This window comes from Penaeus vannamei, chromosome 16 (genome assembly GCF_042767895.1).
Source record: "Penaeus vannamei isolate JL-2024 chromosome 16, ASM4276789v1, whole genome shotgun sequence".
Lineage (NCBI taxonomy): Eukaryota > Metazoa > Arthropoda > Malacostraca > Decapoda > Penaeidae > Penaeus > Penaeus vannamei.
Genome location: NC_091564.1, coordinates 10,692,294 through 10,707,293, shown reverse-complemented (window position 1 = coordinate 10,707,293; position 15,000 = coordinate 10,692,294). Strand labels below are relative to the sequence as shown.

Genomic DNA, 15,000 nt, shown 5'->3' with positions numbered 1-15,000 from the left:
AATTCCCACACTCACCTGGAAGTGAAGGATGATCGTCCATATGAGCCCAAGGGTGAGCTTGGGGTTGCCATCGACGATATCTTCACACCGGATGTTGACAAGTTTGATCTGCAACAATTAAACCGTGCATTGAAAGTTACGCCCTGAAATAAACGTATGAACCGTTCACTGAAAGTTAGAAATGTATGTTGAAAATGCATGAATTATTTTCTCTCTTCGATGTTTCACAAGATGACTATCCTAGGCAAGGATAATTGCAAATTCAATTCAAATTTATTCTAATGTTGTATTGTTCAAGCTGAAGGCTAATCTACAGCCGCTGTTGCAATCCCTTTGTTAGTGTATTGAGCCCCGGAATGTCACAATATAACTTCTGCATATGACAATTATAAGGCAATTAAAAACAACCTTTACGAGCATCTTAAGGCCCCAATAAGAAAAAATTAAACGGTGTAATGAGATGGGAAAATCCCTTAGAGTTCTCACACCGGAAATCTCGCGTTTAAGTCTACGGGAGAGGTACTCGAGCCTTGGGGAAAGAGCCGCATCATCATGAATAAGAGAACACTCGCTGTAATTTCATATCAGATTTCCCTAAGGTCTTGAAATATCTGATCTGAATTCTACAGTACTATTGCATTTGATTCATTTTCTTTTTAACAAAATAATGCCCTTGAATACAAGCTACAAGGACTTGCACGTATACATATCTTATCTAAACCAACTTACAGCACAGATTACATTATGATTCATGATTAATATCGGTCCACATGTGAGCCGCTGTGACAGCTGTCAGCATGACTGATGGCGGGCATGCCAAGGCTGATGCACATTCATCGTCAGAAGGCTCTATATAAGGTAAAGCTGATGGGCTCAACACGTCCACAATTCCCTGACAGAGTACCTCCGCCGCAACATGACGCGGAGATATGTGGCGGATCGAACAGAAACATAACGGGCTACGACATGGCATGAATGATAACAGATTCAGCCAATAAAAATACGTTTTTTTTTAGGGAGGGTATGAAATATGTATCGTTCTGGCTCACGAAGAATCTGTAATATTTTGCTATTAGAACAATATATATACTTGATGGATTGTACAAACTTTGCATAACTGACCATACATCTTTAATAACATTTACGTTTCTCTAACAATCATTACAATATGGTTAAAAAAAAACTTTCCTACATTACAGGAAAACAGCCTTCAAAAAACAGGAAACAAACAAGGCGCCTCCTTCCACGATGTATCTTATCTCACACCGCCACTTCAAGTCAAATTTGTCTTCCTCGAGATCTCAAAAAATGACTCACCTTGCGGTATCTGAGGAAGTCGAGGGTGAGCTGGACGTTCTGTAGCATGTGGAAGCGCAGCCGGCCTCGCTCCCGGGGCAGGTGCTCGCCCGACAACACCTCCAGCAGGGAGATGAGGTTGTGGCCATCGCGGAGGTCCTCGAACAGATCTCGGACTTGCTTTCCCGCCTGGCGAAGCGAGGGGGGCAAGGGAGAGAGAAGAAAGAGATTAGTGGTACGGTAATGGACGGGTGTCGGGTGATTACATACAGGATGGCCTATGCTGAAGGTACAAAGTGTGAGATTTATCTTAAAAGCTTTTTGAAACTCCATCTAAACTGATACTAATATTTGTTTTCTGAATTATTATTACTTTTTTTTAATTACTGCCTTTTACTGTTTCCCAGCATTAGATACACATCCCTTTATAAATTGAGTAAAATCATTTTCACTCCCTCACACAGCCATGGATTTAAAAATATAATTAATCTATTATAACAAAATAATTAGAACTCACAGACATAAAAATACAATAATAAATAAAACGCATAAACAAATACACATACATATACATATCTTCAATATATACAAAATACCCTACTACCCATTACAACAAATTCCCAAAACAAGGAAAACCAACAAAACAAAATACTACGCAAGTCGACCCGTCCCGCGCGGTGCCTGTCACACGCCACACCGCGCGTTACGGAGTCGTATGGTCGCAGCTCGTTACAAAGCGTCCCGAGTGCCGGTGCCACTTGACATACTCCCGGTGCCAGCCAGTGGGGAAATAAGTGCCCGCCGGCGCCGCGACGCCTCTTAAAAGTAAGTGACCCTCGCCACTTACGGGACACTTATTCGGCCACACGGGATAACCCTTGCTAATTCCTCTGTAAACTTTTCAGCACCTGAATTCACTCTGTACTTATATTCTTGGCCCTTAAGGGCTTTTCTGGTCCCTCATTAATCAGCTTTTATCATTAGCATTATAATGAAAACCATTCACAATACATATCACCATTACCATTAGCATTACCATTACCATCATCATCACCATTAATCATCATCATCATTAGCCCCGTCAATATCACCACCATTACTTCCACAACTTTTATTTTCTTTGAACGAGCTACGACCTCTCAACCCAAGATTACTTATACACTAGTCTTACCCTTCTCTGTACGGGGTGCATCAGGATACGGAAGGAGAGGGAGGAAGAGGGAGGAGGAGGAAGATGATGATAAAAAGGAAAGACGAAGGAAAGAGGGAAGAGTAGAAGGACGGAGGGAAAAAGGAAATGGTAAAATGGACAAGGGAAGAGGAGAGGCGAAGAAGACAACGACGACGAGAGAAAAAGAGAGTAGATGGAGGGAGAGGAGAGGAGAGGGGGCGAGCCACGGGAGCGAAGGGAAAGGACGCAAGGATGAGAAGAAAAGGAAGGAGAAAAAAATGACCATTAATACGGGGTAGACAAACACGACAAAAATGATACAAAGGAGATAAAATCATTCGTGCTCAACTGGAGTGCTCGACGTAAGGTTACATGAGGGTCAGATGAGGGGAGATGCTACGTGTACAGGCTAGTGAAAATAGTGCCTTCATTTTATACAGTGCTATTGATACTCCTAAGTCACTCATTTCAAAAACTGTGATACCTCAAAATTGTATGAAAATTGTATTACTGTCAATGAAATTGTTTTTTTTTTCTAAGATTTCATATATTCAAATATTTTTTTCAACAATCTGCACAAAATCAGTCCCGAGACACATGTTATGGGTATTTTCCAATAAACGTAAAATAACAGTTTTAGATACCCACATCTCATTCAGGTCATTGTGCAGATTGTTATCAATATACTTGGAGACATGTACAGTTCCATTCCGGCATGCTTATATCCCCTCCCAACAGTAGGACTACAAGGCAAAGCTGATCGACAAAACAACTTTATAATCAAGAAACGGAAAGAAATCAACAAAAAGAAAACAGAACACCAAAAGGGAAAAATAAAAAAAATTTAAATCGAGAGGCGCCGTTCGCTCAGCTGATCATGACCACGCAAGACCCGAACGCTCAAGTCGAGTCGTTGCAAGGTGCAAGCGCTGTCCATGACGCGAGCAAACGCAAGCATGAAATGGAGATCCTCATGTCTCCGTGTGAGGGGAGAGGGACAAGGAGACACGACCTTGTTCTAGGAGATAGATGCAAAATGCGAGAAGGAGGCCTATATTTACATAAACTTCTTGCATACTCAGGGAATGTTCAAGGTCTAGTCCTTGGGAAATTTAGATGAACTCAAGAATAGCCATGCAACCTAACAATGTACAGCAATGACTGCACGGGCGATACGAGAAAACTACAAAGCGGAAATGCGAAAAAGAGACTACGAAAGAAAAACGCCAACCATCGCGGCAAACGACTGAAACCAAAAACAAAACAAATATAAGAAATACGAACTAACTAAATATTTCTACAAAGCATCATCATCATCCTCGGCGACTCCTCCATGGGAACAAAACGATGCTTAAAAAACGAAATCAAAGGAAAAAAAACAAACCAAAGATCGGGCCCCGTCCACTACCCGTGCGTACGGCAAGGGGAGCAAGGGGGCTGAGGGGAGCAAGGGGGGCTGAGGGGGAGGAAATCGACTTCAGGCAAATCACTCGAAGGGAGGTCGAGTAGGTCGAAGAGGGCAAGGCGTACGGAGGGGGAGAGTCGAAGGAGGGCAGGGAAGAGGAAAATCAAGGGAGGGCAAGGTGGACTAGAAAGAAAGCAAAGGGAGGGAGGGAGCATTAACGGAGGGCGAGGGAGGGAGAGAAGCGAACGAAAGCGTGGACGGCGTGAGAGCAAGAGGGAACGCAGGGTCGGGCACGCGGCCACACTTACTACGGGCGAGCAGCAGGAGCCATCGTTGCAGTTGTTGCAGACCGTAATGCACGTGTAGCGCTGTGGGGGAGACAACGTCCGGCCACGTGTTAGCTCTTTCATCCAAGACTAATCATCTTCGTGGACGGGTATTACAGAAGACCAAAGAGAGGTACGGCTACCAACCTATACCGCTTTTGACCAACAATGCAAGTGTCGTGACAACACCAATACACCAATCAGAGGTGGGTATTGGGTGTTTCTTACAATCAGCAATACCAATTCAACATTATCAGAACAGAATCTCACGTAATTATCATATTAGAACAAGAGAAGTGTTAAGCAAAAACTTTGTTTTCCTTTTTCAAATGATAAATTTCCCCATCTCTGAAAGGGCCACTGCTTGCGTAAAGCACAGTAGCGTCCTGACATGCGTTCTCTCCAAAATGACCTTATTCTCTAGTTTAAAAGGAGGGAAATGACAGAGTACAAAAATAACTCGTAAAATTCCTTAAACCTAATGAATCTAGGTGCCATATCTAAGGGGGTGGGGTGGAGGGGGTGACGGAAGGGGGTTGCGGGGAGGGAGGAGGGAAGGAGAGGCAGATCATCATATCAACGTGACACACACATGAAGCAAAGTGTTCAGTGAACTTAATAACTTTATTCATCGGGGGAATAATGATTTAGTGGGGGAAGGTCTAACTAAACCTAGTCCGAAATACGAATCCGTTTAGCCAAAGCAATCTCCGAGGGTCTTTTAAAAGTGTGAAAGGGTGGAGAAGAAACACAAACGTTAATTCATTCAAATGCACGCAGAAGGGGGAAGGAGGGGGGAGGAAAGTAGGACTGGTCTGAGCTGAAGGGTATAAATTAAACGTTTTGGATACATTACTGTTTAATACAATGTTGGGACGGTTGTGTTGGTTATACGAGGATGGGGGAGGACAGAAAATCATGGAAGTCACACCTATGCAGACTCATGTGTCTTTACCTGGTAAATTGGCTTACCAGTTATCTCGTGGCCTAACCATGGGCGAATGTAATAGTAGTTGGCGAAACATATGCACTACTGAAGTATCTATAAATGGTTTTGATTTTTTAAAGAAATCGCAATAGTATCTATGGTTATTCACCTTTACTTTGCATGTGAACATATTCATCATCATACTACGTGTACGTGTACGTGTACGTGTACGTGTGTGTGTACGTGTGTGTGTGTGTGTGTGTGTGTGTGTGTGTGTGTGTGTGTGTGTGTGTGTGTGTGTGTGTGTGTGTGTGTGTGTGTGTGTGTGTGTGTGTGTCTGTGTGTGTGTGTGTGTGTGTGTGTGTGTTTGTATGTATGTATATGCGTGTGCGTGTGTGTGTGTGTGTGTGTGTGTTTGTATGTATGTATATGTGTGTGAGTGTATGTATGTGTGTGTGTGTGTGTTTGTATGTATGTATATGTGTGTGTGTGTATATGTGTTTGTGTATGTGTGTCTGTGTGTGTGTGTGTGTGTGTGTGTGTGTGTGTGTGTGTGTGTGTGTGTGTGTGTGTGTGTGTGTGTGTGTGTGTGTGTGTGTGTGTGTGTGTGTGCATTATATATATATATATATATATATATATATATATATATATATATATATACATATATATATATACACATATATATATACATATATATATATATATATATATATATATATATATATATATATATATATATATATATATATATATATACTGCACCTTTAAAAACACTGCAAAACAAAAGAACCAGAAGGAAAGCGATGTTAAACCAAGGAAGAAAAGGCGTAATGCGAGGCAGAGGAAAAAGAAAGGAGGGGGAGATAAAGAGCGGAAGTAGTGCAAAACACGAGAATGGTTGCGAAGAAAACAAAAAGTAAAGAGAAATGTTAATGATTTCCAGAGATTTAAGAAAGAGAGAGACAATATAATTTCATCGAAAAAGAAAAAGGAAATGTGTATGTGTGTGTTGTATGTGTATACATATTAAACATTATATATACATGTCTACAAATATATACATATATTCATTCATACATTTATGTATATATGCATATATGAATATATATATATATATATATATATATATATATATATATATATATATATATATATATATAAATGCAAACAAAATTACCATAACCACCCCGCCCACACACGGTCGCATTTAAACGAGTTTACCTTCAAAATATGCTAAAAGAAGCGTCCGTTTTCTAAACAAATTCACACCCTTTTACAAAATATTCAGCGTTCAGCATGCGAATCGCCACGGACATGAACATTGAAGCTTGTTAAATCTGCTAAACATTTATTTCCCCCTCAAATAACAAACAAAAATACAAACCTCGACATATCCATAATGCTGCATGAAAGGAGAGAAAAGATTTCGTTAGTTATAGCTTAAGAAAGAAAACCAAGTCATTCATATGTTAACTCCGCCAAGGACTTCTTAAATCACATAATCCTGCATTAACACTAAATAATATACTTAAACCGCTAAAACACTCATACACGCACGAACACACACAGACACAAACACACAAAGAGACGCACACGGCCAACCTACACCCCAAGCTTCCAAGGAGACCATAATCTTCGTACAAAAACACAAAGAGAAAATAAAAGGCAAACACGTCCGCCTACCCAGCCTCCTCCTCGCGCCTCATGCAGTGTTCCACGCGAGGGGCCGAGGCAGGGCTTATGGAGGAGGAACGAACCATGCTCGACCACTTCATGCGCCGCTGTGCTCCTGCAACGACTCTCTGACCTTGCAGACCTGTCATGCACCAGTACACCACCGCGTTACCACATCACTACTGCATGACTCAACGCTGGCAAAAGCTTCTCCGATGACAAACGCCGTCACCAACGCACACACGGCAGAGATTGGGCGTTGGTGAACAGGCGCGGCTGGCAAAAATCCCCGCATGAAAAGGACACGCATGGCGGCGACCAAAATAAACTTAAATTCGTGAGATGCGTTTCCGCTGACCTTAATGTTTAACTGCGTGTGGATTAGCAAATGCTTCCCCAAAGAAATATATGATGTCTGCCGGATAATCACGCAACCCGTTCCGTCGACATGCGCTCGCCTCGCCGCCTCAAACCAGGTTCTGCGGCGGCTCATCAGGCAGCATTGCTCCCCAGCCAGCTCGCACATACACATAATACAGTAGCTGTACTACAGTCCCTCCGTGCACTTGAAGCGTTAAATGCAACGACTGTTATTGTTTTGCGCAAGCCACTGTGACGTAACGCACGCACAAGTCTTGAGTTGAGTCACGAAGGAACCTGAAGAGTGCAAAGCCACCTCGGACGCCCCTAAGCCCCTTGCGACCACCGATGTACCAGATCAGGTCCATTAATATTAGATGACATTAGACTATACCCTTCGGCAATGATTTAATCTCTAACAATACTTTCCTCTACAACACAAATCGTTGGTAAACAGTTTTACAAACTTCAACCTCAGCTGAACAAAATATAAATACTACAGTAATTCATCATGATAACAGTACATACAAAACAATATATATATATATATATATATATATATATATATATATATATATATATATATATATATATATATATATATACATATATATATATATATATATATATATATATATATATGTATATGTATATACATACATATACATATAATGTTTAATATGTATACGCGACTCCAACCGACCATGATTAATACTGCACAATCCCCCGAGATAACAATGATCCGACCAGAGTTATACCATTTTATGGCTTTGATAACCGACCGAACATACACGTCAAGGTTAAACCAAATCCCTTGATAAACCAGCCAGGAACCCCGAGTAAAGCACCAAAACACACAGTTGCTTCACAATCTACTCATACTCTAACAGAACGCGGAGATAGAAAGTAACGCCGATATCATATAGAATTCTAGTCTTCTTCAATAGTCATACGCGAAAAAAATATCGGTATGCATCTCCCTGCAACGGCTGCGTGCAAACACTTATACATAAGCACAGCACCGGACTTTATCGTCTCCTGAATACATTACCACTTTTGATTCCACCACCCCCATCAACGCCCACCTGACCTCCGCCTCGGCCACAAACACCTGGCCAAACCTCAACCCCCCGCCCCCCGCCCGCCCCCCGCCGTCCAACATCCACACCTACCACTTCCACTATCATCCCCTGCACATTATCTCGGCATATCGCCCATAACGAGCACCCCGACCATAGCCAGTGTAATGAGCTGGCTTCGGCGCACCGATTGAAACTCCTCCGCTCCTTACGCTGTGTCGAGGGTACGTATCAGGGGTCGATGTAGCGTGCTGTTTAAGGCCGGCCGGGATCGTAAGCGGAGGGAGATACATTTATGCAGGGACGGTGGGGTTAAGGGGGAGGAGGGGTTAAGGGGGAGGAGGGGTTAAGGGGGGAGGGGTTAAGAGGGGGGAGGGGTTAAGGGGGAGGAGGGGTTAAGGGGGAGGGGTTAAGGGGGGAGAGGCTAAGAGGAGGGATGTTAGGCATGGAGGGGTGGGAAGCTAGGGGGGGGGTGGAAGCGGGGGAAGGGAGAGGTGATGGGGAAAAGGAATATTTGGGAGAGGGAAAGATAGAGGGGGAGGGAGATGGAGTGGGGAGGGAGAAGTGGATCGGGAGGGAAAGGCGGGAAGAGGAAGAATGAGAAGCACAGAGGAGCGAGGGAGGTTTGACTCCAACCCGACTCCACCTCGGAGGCATGAGAGATCTGCCAATACCTTCCCCACTTTCCCTTCCCTTGGTTCTCAACCATGTTCATCGTTCTCCTTTTCTACCAGATCACTAAAACGAAAAATCAACAAAGCACAAATTTCGACCCCCCCCCCTCGCACGACCGCCTTCAGATTTCAGTCGAAAGGAAAACAAGAGCCGAGAGGGCCCCTCCGGCCGCCGCTTCCCCCGCGCCCCCTGCCTCGCCGGTCATTGGTAGGCAGGGGATGACCCTCCGCCACCGCGCATGCGCTCTCCCGCTCCCCGACCAGGTGTGCAGGAGCCTTTGCTTGTCTCCGAATCGTGATTGGAAGGCTCCCTAACTCACCCCTGGACCGGTTGTATGACACATGTTGTAGGATTAAGCACTTCATACTTAACAGTTCGCTACAAGCTTTGAACATTGTGGTTTGTGGCTGAGCCGCAAAATCACAGCTATAAACTTTCAAGAATCGTATGATTAAAAGAGAGGAATATAAAATCAAAACCATGAACTACCTGACTATATTCTCACTGATCAAGTGAAATGAAGGATCCACTGTAGTCGCACCGCTTTACAGGGAAATCAGAAACTGGCAACCTTCTACACGAACCCACCAGTGTCGGAAAAGTCTACGGAGATTGCACACAGATTTCCTTTCCCTCTCGTCTCTCCTCTCTCTTTCCATCCTCTTTTCGCACCTCACTTCATCGTATTCTCTTGATCCCTCCTTTCCTTTCCCCTCAATCCTCCTCCCAGTCTCTGCCACCAACAATTCAAGGTCCAATCGCTTCACACTTTCTTCTCACGAGACTGTGTCAAGTACAGTAAGAAAAGCATATACTTTACTATCTGTGTCAACGATAAATGCTCGCGATATGCTTGACAACGTCTTCTCTCCTTCTCAAGCCGAAACGAAGATCGGGTGTATCGCTATTCTCTTAGACTATTTAAATTTATCAACTTTATTCATGGCCATTTCTTCTTCCTCCCTGCCACTCCCCCTTTTCTTCGTCGTCACTTCTCCCCATTCCGACTTCCCGACTTCCTTTCCATCGTCTTCCTGTCTTTTCCTTTTCGTTACAACATCCCTTTTCACCCCATCTCCCCCCTCCCCCCACCCCCAGCCTGACGCCCTTTTATTGACAAGGTAAACTAACGCGTCCGCCCTCGCTACCGTATTACGCTCATGTTTTTTACTTATTCATTTTTTTATAAATACATATCTAAAATGACGTGACCCTTCATCTCATCCATTTTTCAATTTTCATCTACAAATTAACTGATTTCTAAAAGACAGCTATTATGTATGGGGAGGAACGGATCCCCTCTCTCCCTGACCACCACAAGCCCATACCATAGCATACCCCCTCCCTTTCAGCCCGCACCACAGCATGCCCCTTCCCCGTTAGGCCACACCATAGCATGTCCTTTCGTTATTAGGCCACACCATAGTTTAGCCTTCCAAATTATGTCACACCATAGCATAACCTTCCATATTAGGCCAATACCATAGCATAGCCTTCCTTATTAGGCCACACCATAGCATAACCTTCCATATTAGGCCAACACCACAGCATAGCCTTCCATATTAGGCCACACCATGGCATGCCCCTTCGTGCCCCTTTGTTATTAGGTCACACCATAGCATGGCCTTCCCTATTAGGCCGCACATTAACATGCCCCCTCCCTTTTCGCCCACACCAAAAACATATTTCTGACCCCCCGCCTCAACCCCCCCCCCCTTCTCCTCAACTTTTATCTCTAACGCCCCCTCACCCCGCCCAGTGACCACCCAGCGGAAATTATCATAACGCCCTACAGATTGAAGAGCTTCGATTAACCTCGACGCCCCTTTGCCTAATGGACTGGAATACGTGGGCGTGGCTAATGAACTCGCTCTGGGGCCACGCCCACCTCTCGTTCCCCTCCCTCTCTCCTTCCTCTGTATACACTCGCTCCCTCGCTCGCTTGCTCACGCTTTCACTCACGCAATCACTCACTCACGCACATACTCACGCACATACTCATGCACGCACTCACGCACGCATTCATTCACGCACTCGCTCACGCACGTCCCCACTCACTCACTCGCGCACTCACTATCTCACTCGCGCACGCAATCACTCACTCACGCACGCAATTACTCGCTCACGCACGCAATCACTCACTCACGCACGCAATCACTCACTCACGCACGCAATCACTCACTTCCTCTCCCGATTCCTTCTCCACAGGGGAGGAGAGAGCAGCAGAATGAGAGGGAGGGAGGGAGGGATGGTGAGGGAGGAGGGAGGAGGGAGGAGGGAGGAGGGAGGAGGGAGGAGGGATGAGGGAGGGAGGGAGGGAGGGAGGGGGGAGGGAGAGAGGGAGGAGGGAGAGAGGGAGGAGGGAGAGAGGGAGGAGGGAGAGAGGGAGGAGGGAGAGAGGGAGGAGGGAGAGAGAGGGAGGGAGAGAGGAGGGAGGGAGAGAGGAGGAGAGTGAGGAGGGAGGGAGGAGGGAGGGAGAGAGGGAGAGAGGGAGAGAGGGAGAGAGGGAGAGAGGAGAGAGAGAGAGAGAGAGAGAGAGAGAGAGAGAGAGAGAGAGAGAGAGAGAGAGAGAGAGAGAGAGAGAGAGAGAGAGAGAGAGACATACAGAGAGAGAGAGAGAGAGAGAGATGGAGGGAATGAAGACGGGATGGAGGGAAGGCCGCCCGACCCCCCCTCCACCCACCCACCCCAGCCGAGCGGCGACGACGGCCCCGGGCGAGGAATCACCCCCACATCACCAATTATCACCGGCAAGTGAGTCGATGAATACGTAATGAGGAGCCGTCACTCAGGCAGCCACGAGTCCCGCACTCATAAATCACACCGCACTCACACTTCGGGTCTCCTGCGGCCGGCGAAACGAGCGGCAAAACGAGAAAGCGAAAAGGTGGAAGAAGTGAGTGAGGGAAGGAGGGAGAGGGGGAGGGGAGAGGAGATGATTCTCTGGACGACAGAATGGCGGACAGGGTAGAAGAGGAAACGTGGAAAAAGCGTTAGGAGATAGAAATAGAAGATACAGAGAGAAAGCAAGGTGAGAGAACGGGAACCATTGCTGATAGGATAGCAGAACACCAAACGGAATAAGGTAAGAAAAAAAAAACAATAATAATAAACCAACGATAATATATTGCCAAGTGCATATGTATCAGACATTAAAAAAAAAACTAAAACGATAACCATAACCATAAAAAGAGTGACAAAGAAATACACAGACAAACAAATCAATAAAACAACAACAACAATAACGAAACAAAAGACGAGAGAGAAGGAGACGCACGTCCGTCACTCACGCCCAGGGAGGGGGCCCGAGGCTGTCACTCCCCCCTCCCTTCACCCCCTTCCACGCGCCATCACACTTCGCTCGGTCTCGTCCCCCTCAAAATTTAGCGTGTTACCTCAGCCCTCTCGCCCCCCCCTCCCCCCATTACACAACTTCACGACCACTCTTACCTAAGAAGGATGTTCATCTACCACAAAAAAAACCCTACTGGAACTCTTTACCACCAGAACTTCACAACTTCTTCAGCATGTTGCTTTTTCAACTTTCATCTCCTTTTTACTTTTTACTTCATCCGCCTCTACCCATTTTATACCTTCATCTACCATCCTATCCTACCGTAACCCTTCACTATTTCAAATCGAACCGTTTGTAAATACATATCCGATACCGGCCTCGCGTATCCCTTTCGCTACCGGATCTTACCTAAACATCTTTACCTATTACGTAACCACCATGGTTCTACATCTACTCTCATCCACCGACTCTCCTCTACATCTACGGTGATGATGATGATGATAATGATGATAATAATATTGACTGACAATAACAACAACAATAATAATAATAATAATAACAATAAACATAACAATGATGATAATAATAATAATAACAATAATAACAAAAACAACAACAAGAACAACAATAAGGCCCGAATACACCGCCCACCACCCGCCTGACGATGTTGTTTATCAATTAGTCAGAGTGATAAGAGGGGGCAAGGGCGGTGAAGATGTTAAAAGTTTCACCTCCCGCTTTTCACCTTTGCGTTATCATATTTCACAGGTGATTATTTTTAGGAGGGGGGGGGTAAGGGGACTAGGGACGGCTGTTCAAACGGTTATCTCATTATCTTGATTATCTTGATAATAGAATATCTGTTAAATGACTTGGGACGAGAAAATATCTGATTACAGTCAGATTAGGTCGGTCAATAAACAAGATTCTCGAAGCATTTTTTTAAGATAAAAACACCAAAAGGAACAAGGGACAGAACAGAGAAACAAAATGACAAGCGCATATATACCGCCCCCTCCCCTCACCCCGTCCAAAAAAGACCCACCGCCCCGCAATAATAAGCATAGCGCCCCGCCATGCACGTCGCGGCGCCATGCAAGAGGCAGGAACCTGTCACGGATTCCCTCATGACTGGAGGCCGGCCATTGTTCTTCGGTCTCGCCTCCTCATCAACGGCTCATGATCGGGGCATCAATTAGCATCACCTTTCTTTCCATTCTCCGAGGCTCGTCTCATTAGGAATAATTATAGACGCGTTAATTACTTCTTCTCTGGGTCGCGGGAGTTGAGGGTTTGCTTTGTTTTGCTTTGTTTTTTTCTATTTTGGCTTGCGTTTCCATTTTTATCCTTGTGTCTTGTTTTTCTTTCTGCGCGTTCGTATAGCGTGAGTTCGCATTTTCTTTTCGGGAAGAGAGATGATAAGGGCGACAGGAAGGAAAATATAACGGAGAAACGTACAAGCAAGAATAGAATAACAAGATTGATAATACCCTAGACAAGAGAAGGAAAAAAACAGCACATACATAAGAAAGATAAGACAAATAATGGACAGATAAAAACGGCAACGAAAACAAGAGAGAAGGGAGAAGCGAAATCGAAGTAAGGGCGAGAGGCGCGCGTCGGGACACCTCACCCCGTGCATACCTTCCCGCACCGCCGAGGGTCATGTACTACTTACCATTTAACTGTAAACAAGATCATCGCCGACCTACTCCTCCCTACCCCGCCCCTCCTCCATCTATCTCCTTCACCCCCCTTTTCTTCGTCCTACCTACCTCCCCCCTTCTCCTCCTACTACCCCTTCCCCCCTTCTCCTCCTACTACCCCTTCCCCCCTTCTCCACCTCTTATCCTTCTCTCCTTCTTCTCCTCCTACCCTTATCCCTCCTTCCACTTCTCTTATCCCTCTCTCCTCCTCCTACCCCTCTCTCCCCCTTTCTCCTCCTCTCCCCTTCCCCCTCTTATCCCTCTTTCCCCCTTCTGCTCCTACCTCTCTCTCTCTCTCCCTTCTCTTACTCCCTCTCTTCCCCCCTTCCCCCTCCTCCTCGCCGGTGACCCACACACACCCCGATAATTGAGACGGTCTCCACGATGGGTGACCGACGTATGATTAGTAGGCGTGTAGGATGCGGAGGATGTTCGCGTGGCTACGTAGTGTAAACACCGCTCCGCAGGTGGCTCGCGTTTATTTCTTTTCATAACATTTTTTTCCTTTTTTTTGCATTAAATTTCTTTTCTATATTACTCTTATTATTTTTATTGTCTTAATTTTGGTCGTGTTCATGACTAGTTTCGTGGCATCGCCCATCGTAGCCGTCCGAACTGCGGGGAGAGATGGGGTGATCTTTGGCAGCCAAAACATAAAGTTTACCGCGGGATGAAGTCATCGTTCTAAATGGCTCCCTCGCCTTATCTCGTCAAAATAATAAAGCCTTGCCACGAGATAAACACTTATCGCCTTCCACACGGCGCGTCGTGTTAATCCGCGCCCGTAACACGTCTGATTAGCCCTCGATAAGGTCGTTGGAGAAGTGGAGCTCCCGTCCGCGCTCTCACAAGAACCTCCGATTTGTTTGGATGCAACGGCCGCCCGGGGCGTGAAGGAATGCGGCGGGGGCGCGGGTGGGCGCGTGGAGCAGGTCGCCTACACCACCTCGCGTCGGCACGCCCGTAGTATCAGCTGGCAGAGTGTATTCAAACCCATGCCCACGCAGGCCCATATTAGGCTTTGGCATGGGAGACATAGTGGAATACTACAGCGGCGTGGGCGAACCGACTCAACCTGTCTA

At 45.6% G+C, this 15,000-nt stretch overlaps 1 protein-coding gene across 49 annotated transcripts in view; it reads right to left on the bottom strand.

Moving 5' to 3' along the window:
* The window catches only part of shot (dystonin-like protein short stop), a 433,523-nt gene that overhangs the window by 122,414 nt on the left and 296,109 nt on the right, over positions 1 to 15,000 (bottom strand). For all 49 annotated transcript variants that reach the window (XM_070131222.1, XM_070131229.1, XM_070131231.1 and 46 more), the window contains 2 exons: positions 1,318 to 1,485; positions 16 to 108 (listed from right to left, as the gene is read on the bottom strand). In XM_070131222.1, coding sequence (XP_069987323.1) covers positions 16 to 108; positions 1,318 to 1,485 — 261 coding nt within the window. The remainder of the gene's footprint in view (positions 1 to 15; positions 109 to 1,317; positions 1,486 to 15,000) is intronic.